This window comes from Gymnoscopelus braueri (assembly GCF_963280865.1).
Source record: "Gymnoscopelus braueri genome assembly, chromosome: 9".
In the NCBI taxonomy this organism is placed as follows: Eukaryota; Metazoa; Chordata; class Actinopteri; order Myctophiformes; family Myctophidae; genus Gymnoscopelus; species Gymnoscopelus braueri.
In genome coordinates this window covers 39,636,420-39,653,515 of record NC_137610.1, presented here as the reverse complement: position 1 = coordinate 39,653,515, position 17,096 = coordinate 39,636,420, and the positions used below count along the sequence as shown (strand labels likewise).

At 44.7% G+C, this 17,096-nt stretch overlaps 1 protein-coding gene across 2 annotated transcripts; it reads right to left on the bottom strand.

Annotated features, from left to right (window-relative positions):
- Positions 1-79: 79 nt before the first annotated feature.
- Positions 80-15,042, bottom strand: exoc3l1 (exocyst complex component 3-like 1). 2 transcript variants are annotated; one of them, XM_080437466.1, is made up of 15 exons: positions 14,826-15,042; positions 12,418-12,593; positions 11,901-12,120; positions 11,169-11,381; positions 9,949-10,148; positions 9,044-9,262; positions 8,368-8,438; positions 6,180-6,297; positions 5,214-5,339; positions 4,635-4,735; positions 4,380-4,496; positions 3,826-4,096; positions 2,083-2,238; positions 1,441-1,574; positions 80-878 (listed from the first exon to the last, which is right to left on the bottom strand). In XM_080437466.1, exons 1-15 carry the CDS (start codon positions 14,863-14,865, stop codon positions 695-697), a joined length of 2,346 nt encoding a protein of 781 aa, XP_080293592.1. In that variant the 5' UTR covers positions 14,866-15,042; the 3' UTR covers positions 80-694. The 2 variants fall into 2 exon arrangements, with proteins under 2 accessions (XP_080293592.1, XP_080293593.1); XM_080437467.1 differs by having other exon boundaries at positions 2,083-2,229.
- Positions 15,043-17,096: the final 2,054 nt, after the last annotated feature.

Genomic DNA, 17,096 nt, shown 5'->3' with positions numbered 1-17,096 from the left:
CCTGGCTGGCACTGTACATAATTAATGTGCCGTCATATACACTTTTGATCCAGTCTGTACAATGTACACACGTATGTCATTCATGTCTACCTATTTTCAATATTTTATTTTATTTTATCTTTAATACATTTGTACTCATTCCTTAGTTTATTTATTGGTTTATTAATTGTATTTTACACAATGACACACAAAATAAACATCACATCAACAGCCATATGGCTTACAAAGTCAATTCAAAATCCCATTGGTTGTATTCATCTGTAGGAATGTATACATCAGATGTTTTACAGCTCAGCTATCACAGAAATGAAATGTGCGTAGCAGTTAGAGTTAAAGAAAACTGTGATTCCTGGCTGAAAATGTGGAGTTTGATGAGTTTGTGGAGCAAGTCAGTTTGTCATCGTTCATATTATTATGTCAATACCTCTCATGTTATCAGGGCATGAATCTAACATATTAACAAGCCACCTTGGATGCATATAGAATTTTACCATCTCATTTAATTTATTAGCAGCTAGAGAGTGTTATACCATATGAGGGACAATTTGAAAAGTTGGCCACCTGGAGAGTTCTAATTTCAAGCCCCCTGACAGTAAAACAGATGGCCAAGGTGATCTGGTGGTCAGTGATCCCTTCTGGAACTGGGATCCACTCCGATCCTACTGTCACAATCTTGAAGCTTTAGTCAGTATGGTCATGCACACTTGGCAGTAGGGAGGCAGAAGGACATGGAGTGAGGAACCAGGATATCTGTGAAGATGGGCCTGTATCCTGCAGGGAGAGGTGGGGCACTCTGCTCCAGCAGGTCCAAAACCGTCCCTCTCACGTCCCTAGTGATGTCACCACGAATGTCCAGCAGCACAGACACATGCTCCTCACTGAGGAGACAGGAGAGAGGACAGGGCTAACTCATGTTCAGGATTCATCTGTAATCTGAATTAAAGCTGTAATCCGGGATTTATTTTCATGAATAAAAGGTTATTTGAACCAATCTGTATGTTAGAGAAGTTGTTCTCAAAGTGGGGGCCCTTGTGTGTGTGTGTGTGTGTGTGTGTGTGTGTGTGTGTGTGTGTGTGTGTGTGTGTGTGTGTGTGTGTGTGTGTGTGTGTGTGTGTGTGTGTGTGTGTGCTGTGTGTGTGTGTGTGTGTGTGTGTGTGTGTGTGTGTGGGGGGGGGTAGTTTAACTACTTAAGCCCTGTGTCAAAGATAGCAAAAATAGCCGATCTACAAGCTCAAAACGTGTCGTAGTGTGACACGTGAGCTTTTAGATCAGCTATGAGCTTTGATTAGCTTCGATTGTTGTATGGAAATTCTAATGCTTTCAATTAATGTTAATGTTGCAGTATGCATGTAATAAGCCTTAGAGCATTTAAGGCACTTTAGGAAAGGAGAGTGTTGAGTTACTGGATTTTTGCAAATAATTGGGAGATGAAAGACTGACCTGATGTCAGGGTACTTTGCTACAAGTCCAGACACCTCTAGACTAAGCATGCCAGGATCCTTGAGTTGAATGAAGTCTGCCAACACTGGTAGTAAAGCCAGAGGATTCACTTCAGGTACTGACCCTTCACCCTCCTGGATCAACACACACACACACACACACACACACACACACACACACACACACACACACACACACACACACACACACACACACACACACACACACACACACACACACACACACACACACACACACACACACACACACACACACACACACACACACACACACACACACACACACACACACACGTTTGTATATAAACATACAGGTACATACACATCCAGCACATGTAAAATAACTCACAAATATACACATAATGCACTCATGAATAATCGGATCATGAAGAAATAACGTATTACACATTTTTGTTATTTATTTGGCAGTTTCCAAAAACTGAATGTAAAGCACATTGTAAAGCTCTTTGGATAAAGACTCTATATAAATACACTATTTACAATTTACAAATCCTCCTCATTAGAATCATGCCTCTGAGCCAGTCACAATTCAAGGTCTGTACTAACTGTGGTGATTACCCAAATACAAAAAATACATAATGGTGGTGAATCTCTTCCTCACCAGGCCATGGAAGAGCTCTCTGAACTGCTGGTCATCCTGAGTCATACGCTGGGCCAGTTGTCTCCTGTCCTCAGCACTCCTACACACAAGCCTCTTCTGCATGAGAGCCCTGACATATTCCACTACAGTCAACCACTGGGACTCCTCCTGAAGACGCTGTAGGGACACAATAATAGGTGCTATTAAAGGGGATCTAAACCCCAGGCCCTAGTGCCAATTTTATGAGATTAAGGCTAGGCCATCTCATAGCTGGCCTAGCTGTCCAGGCGCATACCACATAGGCTGGTAATCCCAGTTCCTACACCTAACTATCTCCTTCCCAATACATATTCCTGTGAAATATTTCAAGCAATTTGACTGCATATGTGTAACACATTTCTTTGGAATGGAAAACGCCCACAGATGCATATGGTAAAATTACAACTCCCTGTAGACAGAGCGGATATGGGACTTCCAAAACTGTTATTGTATCATTATGCATTTAGCTTGCGACATACAGTATCATCCAAAGGTCCCTCCCACCAGAAAGAGCTAACAAGATGTGTGCCTGCCCCTCACCCCACTAGCATGTTTATCCATCAGATTGTCATCTGAGAAGAAGCACCACCCCATTTTCAGTTGGAGTCCAACATATAGGTTAACACAAGGTTATGTGTTGCTAGAGTCCTGTTTTTATGGAACGTGTGGTTGAAGAAATGCATTCAGACACAGGGAGATTTGTTTAAAAATAATACTTTAGTTTTGTCTCCCCTGATCCAGTATGTGAGGCACTTGTTGTCTATGTTGCTGGGCCCGCCAACAACACACCCTCAGCAACCTAAGTTGCTCTCTGATATCATTAAGAAATCTGGAGTGGGTCATGAAGCCTTTCAATACCATTCCACAATATTTTACACTACAATCCAAACAGCATTAAAGACTATTTGGGAGAAGGATTTTAACAGAGTGGAATAAGACTATGCCAAAATCACAGGAAGCTGTCAAGGGAGCGTGCTTATGGATACCACGGCTCTTGGCCAGTAGTCGCTGTGATTGACAGTTCTGGCATGACAAATATTATTGAATTGAGTAATGAGAACTAGAAGCAGACTATAGTCTATAGTAGAAGCAGACTATAGGGGTCGGCAAGTAAGTTTGACTTTGGGACAATTATTTTCTAAGCCTTTATGGTGGGCCAGAACTTAATCAATGGATAATTTAGGAACATGCGACAAACCACCTTATATACAATAATAACTATATTGCTATAAACATTAATAAATAAAGATGTGTGTGGTATAACTGATAGAAATGGAAGTGTAATCAAATGTGGCACCTGGAGGATATTAACAGTAGTTCATCCAAAAGTTGAAAAGAACATTTTTATCTGGACACAGCCGCCATACTCCCTTTTCGAACAAGAGCTCTTTCATGGTTCAAGGTCTCAAGGAGAGAAACAGTGTATTGTTTAAGGCATGCATTTTTGTAAAGTTGACAGTAAAAACATTCAAGGAAGAAAGGAAAGAGAACTATGCGTACACGTACATCCTACCCGGTTTAATCAATGCAAAGCCATTGCTGTCCATATCCTACCTAGTACCTATGTGTAATTATAATAATTTGCCGGTCCATATATAATCGCTGGTGGGGGCTGCCTGTTGCTGACCACTGCTATAGTGCCTTAAAGTTCTAAGGGGCAATATCTATGTACTCCAAAAGCAAATCGTTTTGGGATCCTATCCCCAATTTGGAGGGCAATCTGACCTGTCGACATGGAGGTCGCACGCGGCTGTACAGCTCCAGGTGTCGCTCCAGAACCTGGCAAACCTTGGGGGTGGGGTCACCCTGGGCCAGCCAGGGGCGAGTGTGGAAACCTTGGAGGAAAGGTTGAAGATCTAACAGCAGCTGGTCCATCACCAGGCGACAGGCTCGCCTCACAGCCCGGTCAAGGGCTGCCAGTGGGTTGGGGGGAGTCCGGCTGAACTGGCTCGCTGACCGGTATGACTGCTGCTGCTGCAGGCTCTCTGTGGACGTCCTGGGTAGTATGGAAGTAACAGGATACTATAAATATACAGTAAGGAGAGGAGAAAATACCCTTTCAAACAATGCATTTTGAGAAGAAATAAATGTTAATGTCCATGAATTTAGTACAGTACTGTTCCAGTGTTATATCACTCCCAATAGTAATTGTTTGGAGACTCACAGAGACTCCAGTATCTCCAATGAAGGACAATAGGATGGTGTAGAACCTCAATTAATTAAACACAAGCTGCCTTTCTCTTTCTCTTGCTTATTATCTTTTTATTGCATAGTCTTACTTAAGAATGATGCAGTTACTGATGGAAGCCAGTAGATAATGGAGGTAGAACTTGTTTTTGTTGTTACTTGGATCCCTGCGATGCTCTTTGCCAAACTCCACCAGAGCCTCTCGAAACCTGGACATAAAGAGATATTATGTAACAGAACAAGGTAAAATAGTGAATCCAAGTTGATTGATATACGTATACACTTATATAACTGTATGTACAGACACTCATATTCTCACACATGCCCACACACGCACACACACACACCTATTTAAAAGGTTCTCCATCTCATAGAGGCCCATCTGTATTGTCTGGTCTCGTAGTGATTGTCCGATCATCAGAGCCACCCGGGCATTCTCCTCCAGCATCTGTATTAAACACGAATATTACATAAACAAACACAACAAACTCCAATGCAATATTTCATTGAGACATTAATAAAGGAACAACCAAATTGGTTTCTTCTTTATTAATGTCTCAATAAATTAGTGCATCAGAGCAACAAGCATGACAGTCTATTGTCATTGGTTGGCACCAAAATGACACAGGTGTGTGATTAACATAAAAACACACAACCATGCCATTAACAATCACAGCTGAACAACCAAGAACCACCCAACAAATTAATCACAGCATCACAAATTCACACATGACTTATAGTCAATACACGCACGCACGCACGCACGCACGCACGCACGCACGCACGCACGCACGCACGCACGCACGCACGCACGCACGCACGCACGCACGCACGCACGCACGCACGCACGCACGCACGCACGCACGCACGCACGCACGCACGCACGCACGCACGCACGCACGCACGCACACACACACACAGCTGACCTGTGTGATAATAGTCGGCAGGCTGGTGTGGTAGAAGCCCTCATGGTCAGTGTCTGGCTCCTGATCTCTCTGCCAGTCGGTCAGCTCCACTTCCAGAGCTTTGTGCATCCACTCTGACACGCTCTTCTGAAAACGGCAACACACACCGCTCTGTAAAACATTGCTTCTCAAAGTGGGCTCCGGGGACCCCCAGGGGTCCTCGAGGGGGTTCCAGGCGGTCCCCAGCAAAATCAGTTAATATAGCATAAAAATCTGTTTAACCAGTTTAAACCTACAGTATACTGTGTATATTGGCCACAAGCTCACAGCTTGTCCGTGTAGCTCAGTCTGTAAAGCTCTGGCGTTTTTGCACCACAAGATCATAGGTTCAATCCTGGGCACCGTCAATCCAATGTATGAGTAGCATGGATTGGGTGTGGCAAGTCATGCGATAGGTAAGTACGGGGAGCTGTGGCTCTCCACCTCAGCATTCCATCTATTGTAACAGGGATAGACTCTTGCGTTCTCGGCTGATACCGACAATAAGTAGCTCCTCTGACCTACTTACTCACTTGTGAGCTTGTAGATCTGCTATGTTCAAATAAATCTTGGAGACATTTGGAATATTTTTAAAACATTTTAACAACATAACTCTTGCATGGGGGACCTGGCACATCATATTTTCAGATGGCGGTCAGTGGCCAATTACATATTATTTTGGGGGTCCTTGAGAACCACTGCCGTTAACAATAACACAAGTGAATAACGGAGTTACTACATTGTGTAACGTCTCTAATACATAACAGGCACACTCATGAAGGCATCCATTCACACAAACAGACAGACGCAGAGAGGGAGGGATTTACAGTTGAGAAGGACTGACTGCCTGGAATTAACCCCAGGCAGCCGACAGATAGAGAGAACCCAAGATGAACCGTTGTGCAAAGCATGCATGACTTCATGTGCATCCTGTCTCAGAGTCCTCACCCGAACACTGTGGACGTATTTGTTGTGCAGCTGCTCCAGCCCCTCCAGAGAGATGAGAGGTCCCAGCTCCTCTCGCTCTATCTCAGCTAGCAGCTCTGGGTGGCCCATCATGTCTGGGCTGCCAAAACAACGCTATTAGATGTTAGAATTTTTCAAGGATAATATTTGCATGGCATTCATGCTTCATCGGTAATACTCTAAGAAGGGAGACACACACACACGCACGTACAGTACACACAGATGCACATGCACACACATTGCACGCGAGCACACACACACGCACGCACGCACGCACGCACGCACGCACGCACGCACGCACGCACGCACGCACGCACGCACACACACACACACACACACACACACACACACACACACACACACACACACACACACACACACACACACACACACACACACACACACACACACACACACACACACACACACACACACACACACACGCAAACATACATACACACACACACACACGCACGTAAACACACCCACAGTGTGCAGTAAGCACCTGCTTAACTACATGAACCAGTGCCCCTATTCTTGGAATGTCATAATAGGCAAACATTCGTCACAAAAATATAGACCCCTGGGTCTGTACTTTCAACAACACTGTATATACTGTAGGGCAGCGATTCCCAACCTGTGGGTCGTGAGGACATCGCAAGGGGGCCCCAAGTAATTTAGCCTGCTAAACCATCCCGGTCGTGTGATTTCACATTATCATGCGTCTTCGGTCTGCAGAAGACACATGATAATGTGTCCAACACAATCGATTGATTGATAATTAAAATAAACATCTCTGAAAATGCATGTGGCCCACCCACATGACCACTTAAGGGCTGCCGTGTTAAGTGGTCAGGTGGGTGGGCCGAGAACGCTTGATCCAGACCAACCTTCTCTGATCCAGAGAAGGTTGGGATCCACTGATGTAGGGCTGGCTTAACCACTTAAACCCCAGCATCCATATTGTGGGGAAAGCTTTCACAGAAGATTACAGATCGACAAGCTCACATGAATGGTTATTTTCAGCGAAAGCTTTCCCCTCAATAACAGAAAAAGGAAAATACACTAGTATAGAGCCCTGAGGTACTCCGCTCAACCATATGGGGTTTAAAGAGGTGGTGCCATGGTTTTGCCCTTTTTCAGTTTTTCATGTGTCTATGAGGTTAATAGAACTTCATTAAGCCCCCTGGTGGTGTTTTTATGGTGTTTTATGTCTTCTCTGACTATTTTGAGTTTCTTCCTGGAGGCTGAAACCTTGAGGGTCAAATGTGCCAATAGAAAAACAGCACTTTAATGACACAGTAAAATTATACCCTCCCCCTCATTATCATAACACAACAGGTGTGGGCATGAGGAGGAGGAGGGACTAGGACAGGTGGGTGGTGCTAAGGTGGTGGAGGAGGTGCTAAGGTGAGAACCAGGTATACTTAACCCTCGTAGGGTCCTCGGGTCCTTTTGACCCGGTTTAACATTTTCAACATGAATTAAAAGTATGTAAACATTTTTTGTTCTCTATGAAACTTCTTCTATTTGCCTTATTTACTGTACTAAACATGTGATATGAAAATGAAAATTTTCATTTTCATGAAAATGAAAATTTTCACACAGGGCCTTCGGGTCAAAGTGACCCGAAGGCCCTGTGTGTGACTAAAACACAAAGACCCTACGAGGGTTAATGAGCTGGAGGCGTGTCCACATAAAAACATAATTTTAACACTTTCTGTACACTTTTTTGAAAAAAATCTTCCTCCTATAACCATAATACCTGATGATTATGTTTTAGGGGGGGAAAAAATCACTGAAAATCACGGCACCCCGCCTTTAAGTGGTTAAGCCCTGTTTTATACTTGGTCGTACGACGTGTTGCGTAAATGGCCAAATTTTGTTGTTGTTGCTAATTTAGAACATTTTCTGATTTCTTTAAAAAACATGTCTTGAAAATGTTAGCTAGGTTGAAACTAAAGTTAAGTGGTTAAGATTCTATGGTTCATTACAAAAGTTTGTGATTTGTGTGTTGTTGTTTTTTTCGCATAGTTTTCATATTGTTGTACCAAATCAAGAGGGTCCCTGAACAGCAACTGTAAACACATACAGCTTGACACAATAGACCATCAAATTTTGAGCCTCACTCCATTTCTTTTATTGTAACTTTATTGGTGTGGTTTCTCACCTGTTGTAGATGTGCAGCACCCAGTTGAGCACAGCGAAGATTTCTCCACTCTCTAGCTCCCAGCTGCTAACCTAGGTCAGAGAACAACCTCATATTCATTGTATGCAGTCATGTAGAGGAGATTTAACCACCACCATTTTACAAGAAAATAGCAGCTCTACAAGCTCACAACTTGCTGCAATGTAACAGCTTGTAGATATTTTAGGTATTTTTGAAATTTAACAAGTAGGGATGCCAGCCAGGGTTAATATGGTTAAAAAGTTCAAGGGTATATGAACTTCAACAGAGAGTTAACAATGGGTTCAGGGTTGTAAGTGCATCGCATAGTTTGTCTCTAAACATGTCGCTTGTAATAGAAATGCAATGATGTTTAAATTAGCCACACTTCTTTTTTTCCCCTTACTTGTAGTGACATCACTTATCACGGTCTATATTGAATTGAATGACTGAACATGTATTTGAAATTGACCTGACAAAGATCCACCACGGATAAAAGTGGTGGGTGCTGTATTGATAAAAATAAGTCAGAATTTTAGGCTTGGTGTCATAGTGTGCGGGTTTTACTGTACTATAATGGTCTGTGGCCAAATGCATATCAAACTGAGGATCCTTGAAATAACAAATTTAATAATAAATTCTCACAGGGCCAAGAACACTATATTGTAGACTTACAGACCTGTGCCAGGTGAGACTGTAGGCAGCGGTGGCTGGCCCTCAGATAAGCCCCTGTTAGGCAGTAGTGCGGTGGGACACAGTGCTCCAGCAGGTGTCGTACCGTGGCCAAGTCGGCCATGACACCATGCTGGAGAGCAGACAGGTGTCCGGCCAGTCCTGGACCGCGAGTGTGCAGGAAGGATACGCTACGGAACCGTGTGGACACCGCCTCTTCTAGTACCTGGTGTGGGCAGGAAAGGTTGAAAGTGTAAGAAGATTGATCTATATCAGCTTTTCTATGTACATAAAACACTTCTTTTGGACTGTTTGGTCCATTAGTTTGCTGAGCTCGATTTCCCTGGCTGTCTCAGTTTTCAGGGATTGGCTGAGCTTTTCAAAGTTAAAAGAGAAAAGTCAGAGAGAGGAAACTTGAGGAAAAAGATAAAATAACTCCTCTCTCGATTTCTCTCTCTCTCTCTCAAGGTCAAGTTGTGTGCGTGTCTGTCAGTGGCGGGTGGACGGAATATGCCCAAATATGGACATGCCAGACGTCAGCACAGATTCCAAATATGGATATGCCCGATTTCAGCACAAATCAGCAGGCAGATTATAGGTTCGCATCTAGAGTTCGGGCGTTGCACCGCCAATCCAACCGATATGTCTGAGTCACAGGGTCGGGGGCTTTGTCAGAGTACCCGTTGTCTGTCTGTGTTCCCTTTGTGCCCATATATGGAGATCTCTTTATCTGTCTGTCTACCTGTGACTCTGTCTGTTATACCCTGTATAATTGGCATGCCAATATATGGGCATATTGTTTGGATAAGCGGTTCTGGACAACTGGATAATCTGGACAACCGCATATCCGAACAACTCGGCGGTGGGCACCGCACTCCCTCGGGTCCTTGCCGATGTGCGAGTTTGACTTACCTGGAAGAGGCGTTCTCTCCAGCAGCGGGGTCTACCAGGGGGCAGTGGTCTGCTGTGGCCAGTGGCACCTCCTCTCTCTTCCAGAAAGAGCTGGTCGAGGGCCTCCTCTCGCTCCACGATCCGCACCGCAGACACAAAGGGCGTGGGGTTCTGACGGGCCAGGGCCAGGCCGCTGCTCACTACGGCCCACAGCTCCTTACCTGCAGTGGTGGGAGTGCAGTCATTCTCAACCTTTTGAATTTCAAGGACCGCCAGCTTTTTTGATCTCTGGGATCCCGATCTACACTGTAAAATCCTTTGTGTTAATTTAACTCTGGTTATACAACTCTGGTCAGAGTTACAGACCCGTAAGTTTCCATTTGGACCCCTGGTGGTCCCAGGCATAGAGGTATAATATAACTAGAGGGCGGATTGCCCCGCCCCCAGCTATCATTTCAATGAATGTGCTCAGTGGCGTTTTGAAGCACCCGGAAACCTGCCGGAAGTAGAATTATTGGTTTGATTTTGTACCCCCATAGAGTTATGAGCATGCGCACTAGTGTCCTTTTTGCGTTCTACGGCAGCCCGTGTGTCAAGGATTGAACGCGATATATTTATTAAATACACTCGAGATGCCTATGTATAACTAAATGCATATGTGTTTATGTATAATATGTTTACATATTTATATCTATATATATAAATATCTCTCAGCATGTTTTGCGCGTGCATGTATTTCTCCCCGCCTGCAGTTCCAGCTTTGGCCACTGGGGTGGCAGCTTCAATGTTTCTCAGCAACTCTGGGGGCTTGGTCCCAGGACGCGACGTTGAGAAACAGTGGTGTAGTGGCAGTTGAGGAAGTACAGTAGCTGCAGTGTTTACAGGGATGTCTGAAAGTTCTGCAACATGCAGAATAATAATGCGTGTCCGGTGTATTTTGTCGGTATGGCTTACATTATACATTAAAGTGATGCATGTTTCATCATTCACAATATGAAAGTCTCATCAATACTATGTATAAAACAAGAAACAACTGCTCTACACAACCAACCCTATCCTATACATCCTATTCTTAATCCCCTTTTCATTCAGATTTTAGAGGAGTTTATTCCACTCAACACCATGCTATGAATGAAAGGCGTTTTTGCCGTTTTCCAAACCAGACACTTATATGTATATTGCAGTGCGCTGTAATTTGGCCACCCTTAATCACGCGTACCAGGAGTGGAACTATTTCTTACCCAGGGCCTCCACCAGACGTCCCACACCAGAGAAGTATGCCGTCACCAGCTCGTCGTCCTCTGCACTGAGGGCGCTTCCAGAGGTTCCAGCTCCTCTGTGGAGTTGCCAGAGGATGTCGTCCTGCCAGTGCTCCAGCTCCATCAGGCGGGCATGGGCTTCCAGGAGGCGGCGTGATTCCACCAGACGTTCTGTCTCTGCCACCATGCCACGCACTGGCAGGAGGAGGACGAGCGAGGCGATGGGAGGAAGGTAAGGAAGAAGAACGCAGGGATGTGAGGAGAGGACAGTGGGACTTTGTGGAGACTTTGTGGTGAAGATGGGCTAATGCAGTGGTTCTCCAAACATTTCATGTCAAAGACCCCCAAATTGATATGTATTTGGCCGCAGACCACCCTGCTGACATTTTTTTTGTTGTAAATAAAAAAAATTCAAACAAAGATTTTCTATTAAAAAAAGGCCATTTACAAGCTCACAATGTGTTGCATTGCGTTGTGTTGTCAGCTTGTAGATTGGGTATTATCTGATAGCCGACTTAAGATATATGTTTAAAATCGTTTAACTCATTTTGATACTATATTAACGAACTCCCCTGGGACCCCCCTCGAGGACCCATGGGGTTCCCCGGACCCCACTTTGAGAATCCCTGGGCTAATGAAAAAGTGGAGGAGGATGGGAGAAGAGCAGTAGGACAGGGAATACGAGGAGAATAGCCTGTTAAAGATTCTACCCACCAGCGTAGAGTCGCGGCAGGTTGCTGACTGCAGCAAGCAGCTGACTGTGATTGAATGACAGCTCTGTCAGTGTCTCCAGAGACTTGACCACCTCAGCGTTACGACTCGACTCCAATCCCGCCTTCCGCAGGGCGTGGGACACATCCGACAGTTCTGCCCTAGCCCCTCGGAGCTGCCCAAGACCCCAGCCCACCCCCTCCAGGTAGGACTGGACCACAGACTGGAAGAGAACAACAATAATTCAGCTCAGCTTGTTGGATCATTCATTTGCATTTGTACTGGTGATGGTTGATTCAAAACAACAAGCTGTGCAGATTTGACCTTAGGTACTTTTCTTAAATCGTACGACTGCATGTACTTTGCGTGCGTGTGCGAGTGCAAGAGTGTGTGTGTGTGTGTGTATGTATGCGTGCGTGCGTGCGTGCGTGCGTGCGTGCGTGCGTGCGTGCGTGCGTGCGTGCGTGCGTGCGTGCGTGCGTGCGTGCGTGCGTGCGTGCGTGCGTGCGTGCGTGCGTACCTTGAGCCTGGAGTGTATGGATGTGGTCCGGTGGCTTTCTCTCTTCCTGTACTGACTCAGTCTCTCCAGATGTTCAGGGCGACAGAACACACCTGACGCCCACTTCAGAGCTGCACCCCGCGCCAGCTGCTCAGCACGCTCAACCTCTGGCCACACCTCTGGTTGGGGTGCCACATCTGTCAAATACAATGTAAGGAACAAGATACATTTAGGAGAAATGTAGAAAAAAGGTTCCTTCATGGTATGGTCATTCATCAGCACATAGGCCACTGTGTTACCTATATTGCTTTTGTCCCACACTGTAAAATCAAGAGTTAAGGCCCTCTACACACCAAATCTCTTTGCTGGAAATAGCCGATCTACAAGCTCACAACACCTCGTATCGTGACACGTTGTGAACTTGTATATCTGTTATTTTCACCAGAATAGGGACGCTAGTCCATATGGTTAATTTAACTCTGAGAGACTCTTGTACATTCTATATAAAAATGTCCTTGTGGCCGGACAGTGGACGTCACAAACGTAACATGCCCATATAGAGACAACTTTAAACTATATTTGAGGGCCGGTTAGTGGCCTGAAAAACTAATATGGTGTAGTCATGGTCTCAGACCTGAATTTAATCAGCCACATTAACACAATCACAAAGTCGGCATACTATCACCTAAAAAATAGCACGGGTTAAAAGACTATTACAGTATGTCTCGAGTCTCGAGTCCTTAACTAATACCAAGAAAGTGGAGAATATCACCCCAGTTCTTAAGTCCTTACACTGGATCCCTGTGAATTGGTTTCAAAATACTACTGTTGGTTTATAAAGCTTTGAATGGTTTAGGGCCAAAATACATTTCTGATCTTGTGCGATATAATGAACCATCCAGATCTCTCTGGTCATCTGGGAAAGGTCTGCTTTCTGTCCCTAAAACCAAAAATAAACATGGGGAAGCAGCATTTAGTTTATATGAACCACATATCTGGAACAAACTCCCAGAGAACTGCAGGTCTGCTGCTACTCTTATTTCTTTTAAAACACAACTAAAGACCTTTCTGAATGTGCTATACAAATAAAATTGCCTTGCCTTGCCTTGCCTAGGCCATACAATCAATTTAAATCTGTAAAGTAACAGAGATCTCACAAGTCAATGGGGGAGCGTACTCCGTCAAGGGGACTCCCTGGTGAAACTGGTCAAGAACAAAACTCTCTTTTAGCACACCAGGCATCAACAACTAGTGACGCTGCAGTAATGGATTTTCAAGAGAGGATATCTTTTTTTTATCAGCTCAAACAAGGCCTTCTGTTTGTAAGTCAGAATCAGTCCGTTACTAATCAGCTTGTCAGCTGGTCACACAGCAAAGCGAGCCAGACGGACAAATACAATCTGTCAGCCAGCCTGTAAAGGCAGTCTGTCAGTTGGTCATCAAGTGAACGAGATAGATAGGACTTGCAGGCAGGCAGGCACCCCATCATCATAATCCGCATCACAGGATGTGGTCTCCAATTAACTTAATTCAATAATAACCCTATGAGTGACTCAGCACAGCACGTGAGTCAGCGCGCAGATCTCTATGCGAATGTGTATGTCTGTGTTTTATAGGACTCAAGTGAGTTTTACCACAGTGAAAGAGAGAAAGTAAGGCAAAGCACTCACTTCGAATAGTGTTCATTATATGGTTGAGGGTTAGGTTTAGTGTTAGAGTCAGAATTAGGGTTAAGTCAAGGTTATGGTAACAGTTATGGTCTTGTGTTGATCATTGAAAGTAAAGGTTAGGATTAAGGATGAGCAAGTATTCATTTACTGGCAATAAGGTAAGGTAACACCATGAACATAAATCTGAGTGCTGAATATGTCATCATCAGCAATTCTGCCAAACAGCAAACCGATAGAGTTCCCTCTCAGGAGAGCCATTATAGCCTAATGCATTCTCGAACTGCACCATCACGGTCAAAGTCACAGCCATAGAGTTCATGGCAACACAGATGATGTTAGCATCCGCTGCAACACTGACACAGAGATTGTAACATGTTTATAAATGAGAGAAAACTTGAGCCACCTTACCTGCGTAACAACTATCATCATTGTGATCAGGGCAGGCAGGCGTCCTCTAATTAAATAGACAAGACTATACTGTATATTAGGCGCTGTGTCTATCACATAATGAGGATTTTCCTTGAAGATAGGCTGAGATAGGCAGAAGTTCATTGACATTCAGTCACACTCATAGAAATTCAACACTAGCCATCCACTGTGCTGTTTCCTCTTTTGTGAGACTTTGGAAGAAATGGGTGTTGTGTGCATGTGTGTGCCTGTGTGTGCCTGTGTGTGTGTGTGTGTGTGTGTGTGTGTGTGTGTGTGTGTGTGTGTGTGTGTGTGTGTGTGTGTGTGTGTGTGTGTGTATTTGCCCATTACCTTTTGGTTTGTCACCACCATTCTGTTCTCTGTCTGACATTTAACTTCAGTTTTCAGCCAAACGCCTGTTCTTCTGTCCACCAAGCCTCCTCTTCCCTGAGGGCCAGCGCTCCGAGTGCCGAGGACACAACACTGCAAGAGAACGGTGAAGAAAGACACACACAGAGAAGCAAGGAGAAAGGGTGGAGGAGAGAGGGCACATATCCATTCTACTGACGGCTTTCCTCTTTCTCTCACACACACACTCCCAGACACATCCTCTACTCAGAGGCCGACAGGAAGGGAGGGAGCTGCCTGGGGGAAGGGAGAGAGAGGGGGGGAGAGAGAGAGAGAGAGAGAGAGAGAGAGAGAGAGAGAGAGAGAGAGAGAGAGAGAGAGAGAGAGAGAGAGAGAGAGGGGGGGGGATTACGAGGGGGAAGGAGAGGGGAAAAGAGAGGGAGGGCCAGGGAATTGGGAGGGAGAGAGAAAGAAAACGGGCCAGGGATAGGAAGGGTATTTAGGGAGAGAGTGGGTGAGAGAAGGGGGGAAATGGGGCAGGGAGCAGGGATGTTGAAGGTATGGGAAAAGTTGGGAAGCGAGAGGGGGAGTAAGGGAGGATTTTGACAATCATCTCCAAGTCATATATTGTCATCCCTCTGGCCTGCCAGTCTTTCAAAAAATAGCTCACAGACCCATTGTCGACACTGAACAAAGCTTGTTTCTTTTTTGGCCATAAGCACAAACGATTGTGTCACTGAAGTTCTCTGATCTTCCACAGCTGTGGGATCCTTGTGGAGTTCCACTAGTGATAGCTACTACCTCCGAGGGACTTTGTTTATTTGTGGAACAGTCAAGTCCTCTGACCCCTTTCCCCTCTACTCTGTTTACGTCTCACAGCTTCCCGGACCTCTTCTAAACGCTGTAGACCATGCCAAGTGCATAAACTAACTGGGGGGTATTACGACCATTATACCAAAGAATTCTTTCTCATATTATTTTCAGTGCTTTGGATGAATTTTGTATTTGTACTTTGTGTGTGTATTATCTTAGAATACAAACCAAAACTTAAAGAGGTACCAGAATATTGTAAAAGATGAAATATGTAAAAAGAATTTCCCATTTATAAGCACATGAAACATTTTTGTAAGTGTTTTTCATCATGCTAAAGAAATCCTCATATCAATAACTTTTCTCTATGCTTCTATAAGGGTATATGTACATCTTAATCAAGAGCCATGTAAGGAATACTGTATAGGTGAGGGGAGAGGTTCTGATCACAGGATGTTGGGTAGAAAACATTCTCAGGGTGGGACCACAGTGGTAACAGCAACAAGGCTGCTGACCTGCTGTTTATTGTCACACTGACAGAAAGTATCACTAGAGTCGAGCACTTCCCACCAGTGGCCCTGGTGGTTTGGTCACTGAGAGTGACCTCAGCTCAAATTTGTATTTGTTTCCCTGATAAACAAGCAATGCATTTGTGCCGCCCTTTTGCAGTGTATCAAATTCCCTCTTGGAAAGGATTTATTTTATTTCATTTTAGTCATTATGGCTTAGTCTATATTGACAGGTACAGTGTATTGAGACAGGTAACACAGAGAGAGCAGGGGAGGGGCAAGCAGCAAAAAGTCCGGCCGGCCAGGAATCAAACCAGGGACCTGGTATGAGCCCTAACCATTCGGCTATTGGGTCACCGCTGGTAGCCCCAAATTGACCTAATACAATGCCAAAATTGTACCTTCAAGGTGACAAACGCCCTACTTAGTAAATCCAAGTACTTCTCACAAAATAAGAGTCCTAACTCATTGAGGTGTTGGTCTGCCCTACACAGCTGTGTATCCTAAAGTTGTGGGGCACCCCTCCACTCGTTGTCATCACCTTGAGCTCAGCAACACCCTGCACCACCTCCACCCAGAGGGGCTAAGGGAGGAACAGGAAGTCTAATTCTAGACCACTTCCTCTGTGACATTCCTGACCTGGGCTGACTTCCTGTAAGACTCTCCCAGACGCAGTCGGTATCTATGTATGGCCCATTCAATCATCTCCTATGCTAATTTAGTCACACACACACAACCATATATGGAGTGCGTCAAGGAGGGGGCATGCCATTGGCTTAATAAAGTGACATTTGACAGGAAAGGAAGGAACTTCCTTCCTTCAAGGAATAGTCTTCCTTCAAGGAAGACAATTTTAACTTATCCAAGTTTACAGATAAAATATTTGTTTAGTTGCGTTAGGGTTTTGCTTGACTGCTAATGGGCAATGACAACTTAACAAAATTTCCGTACGCAA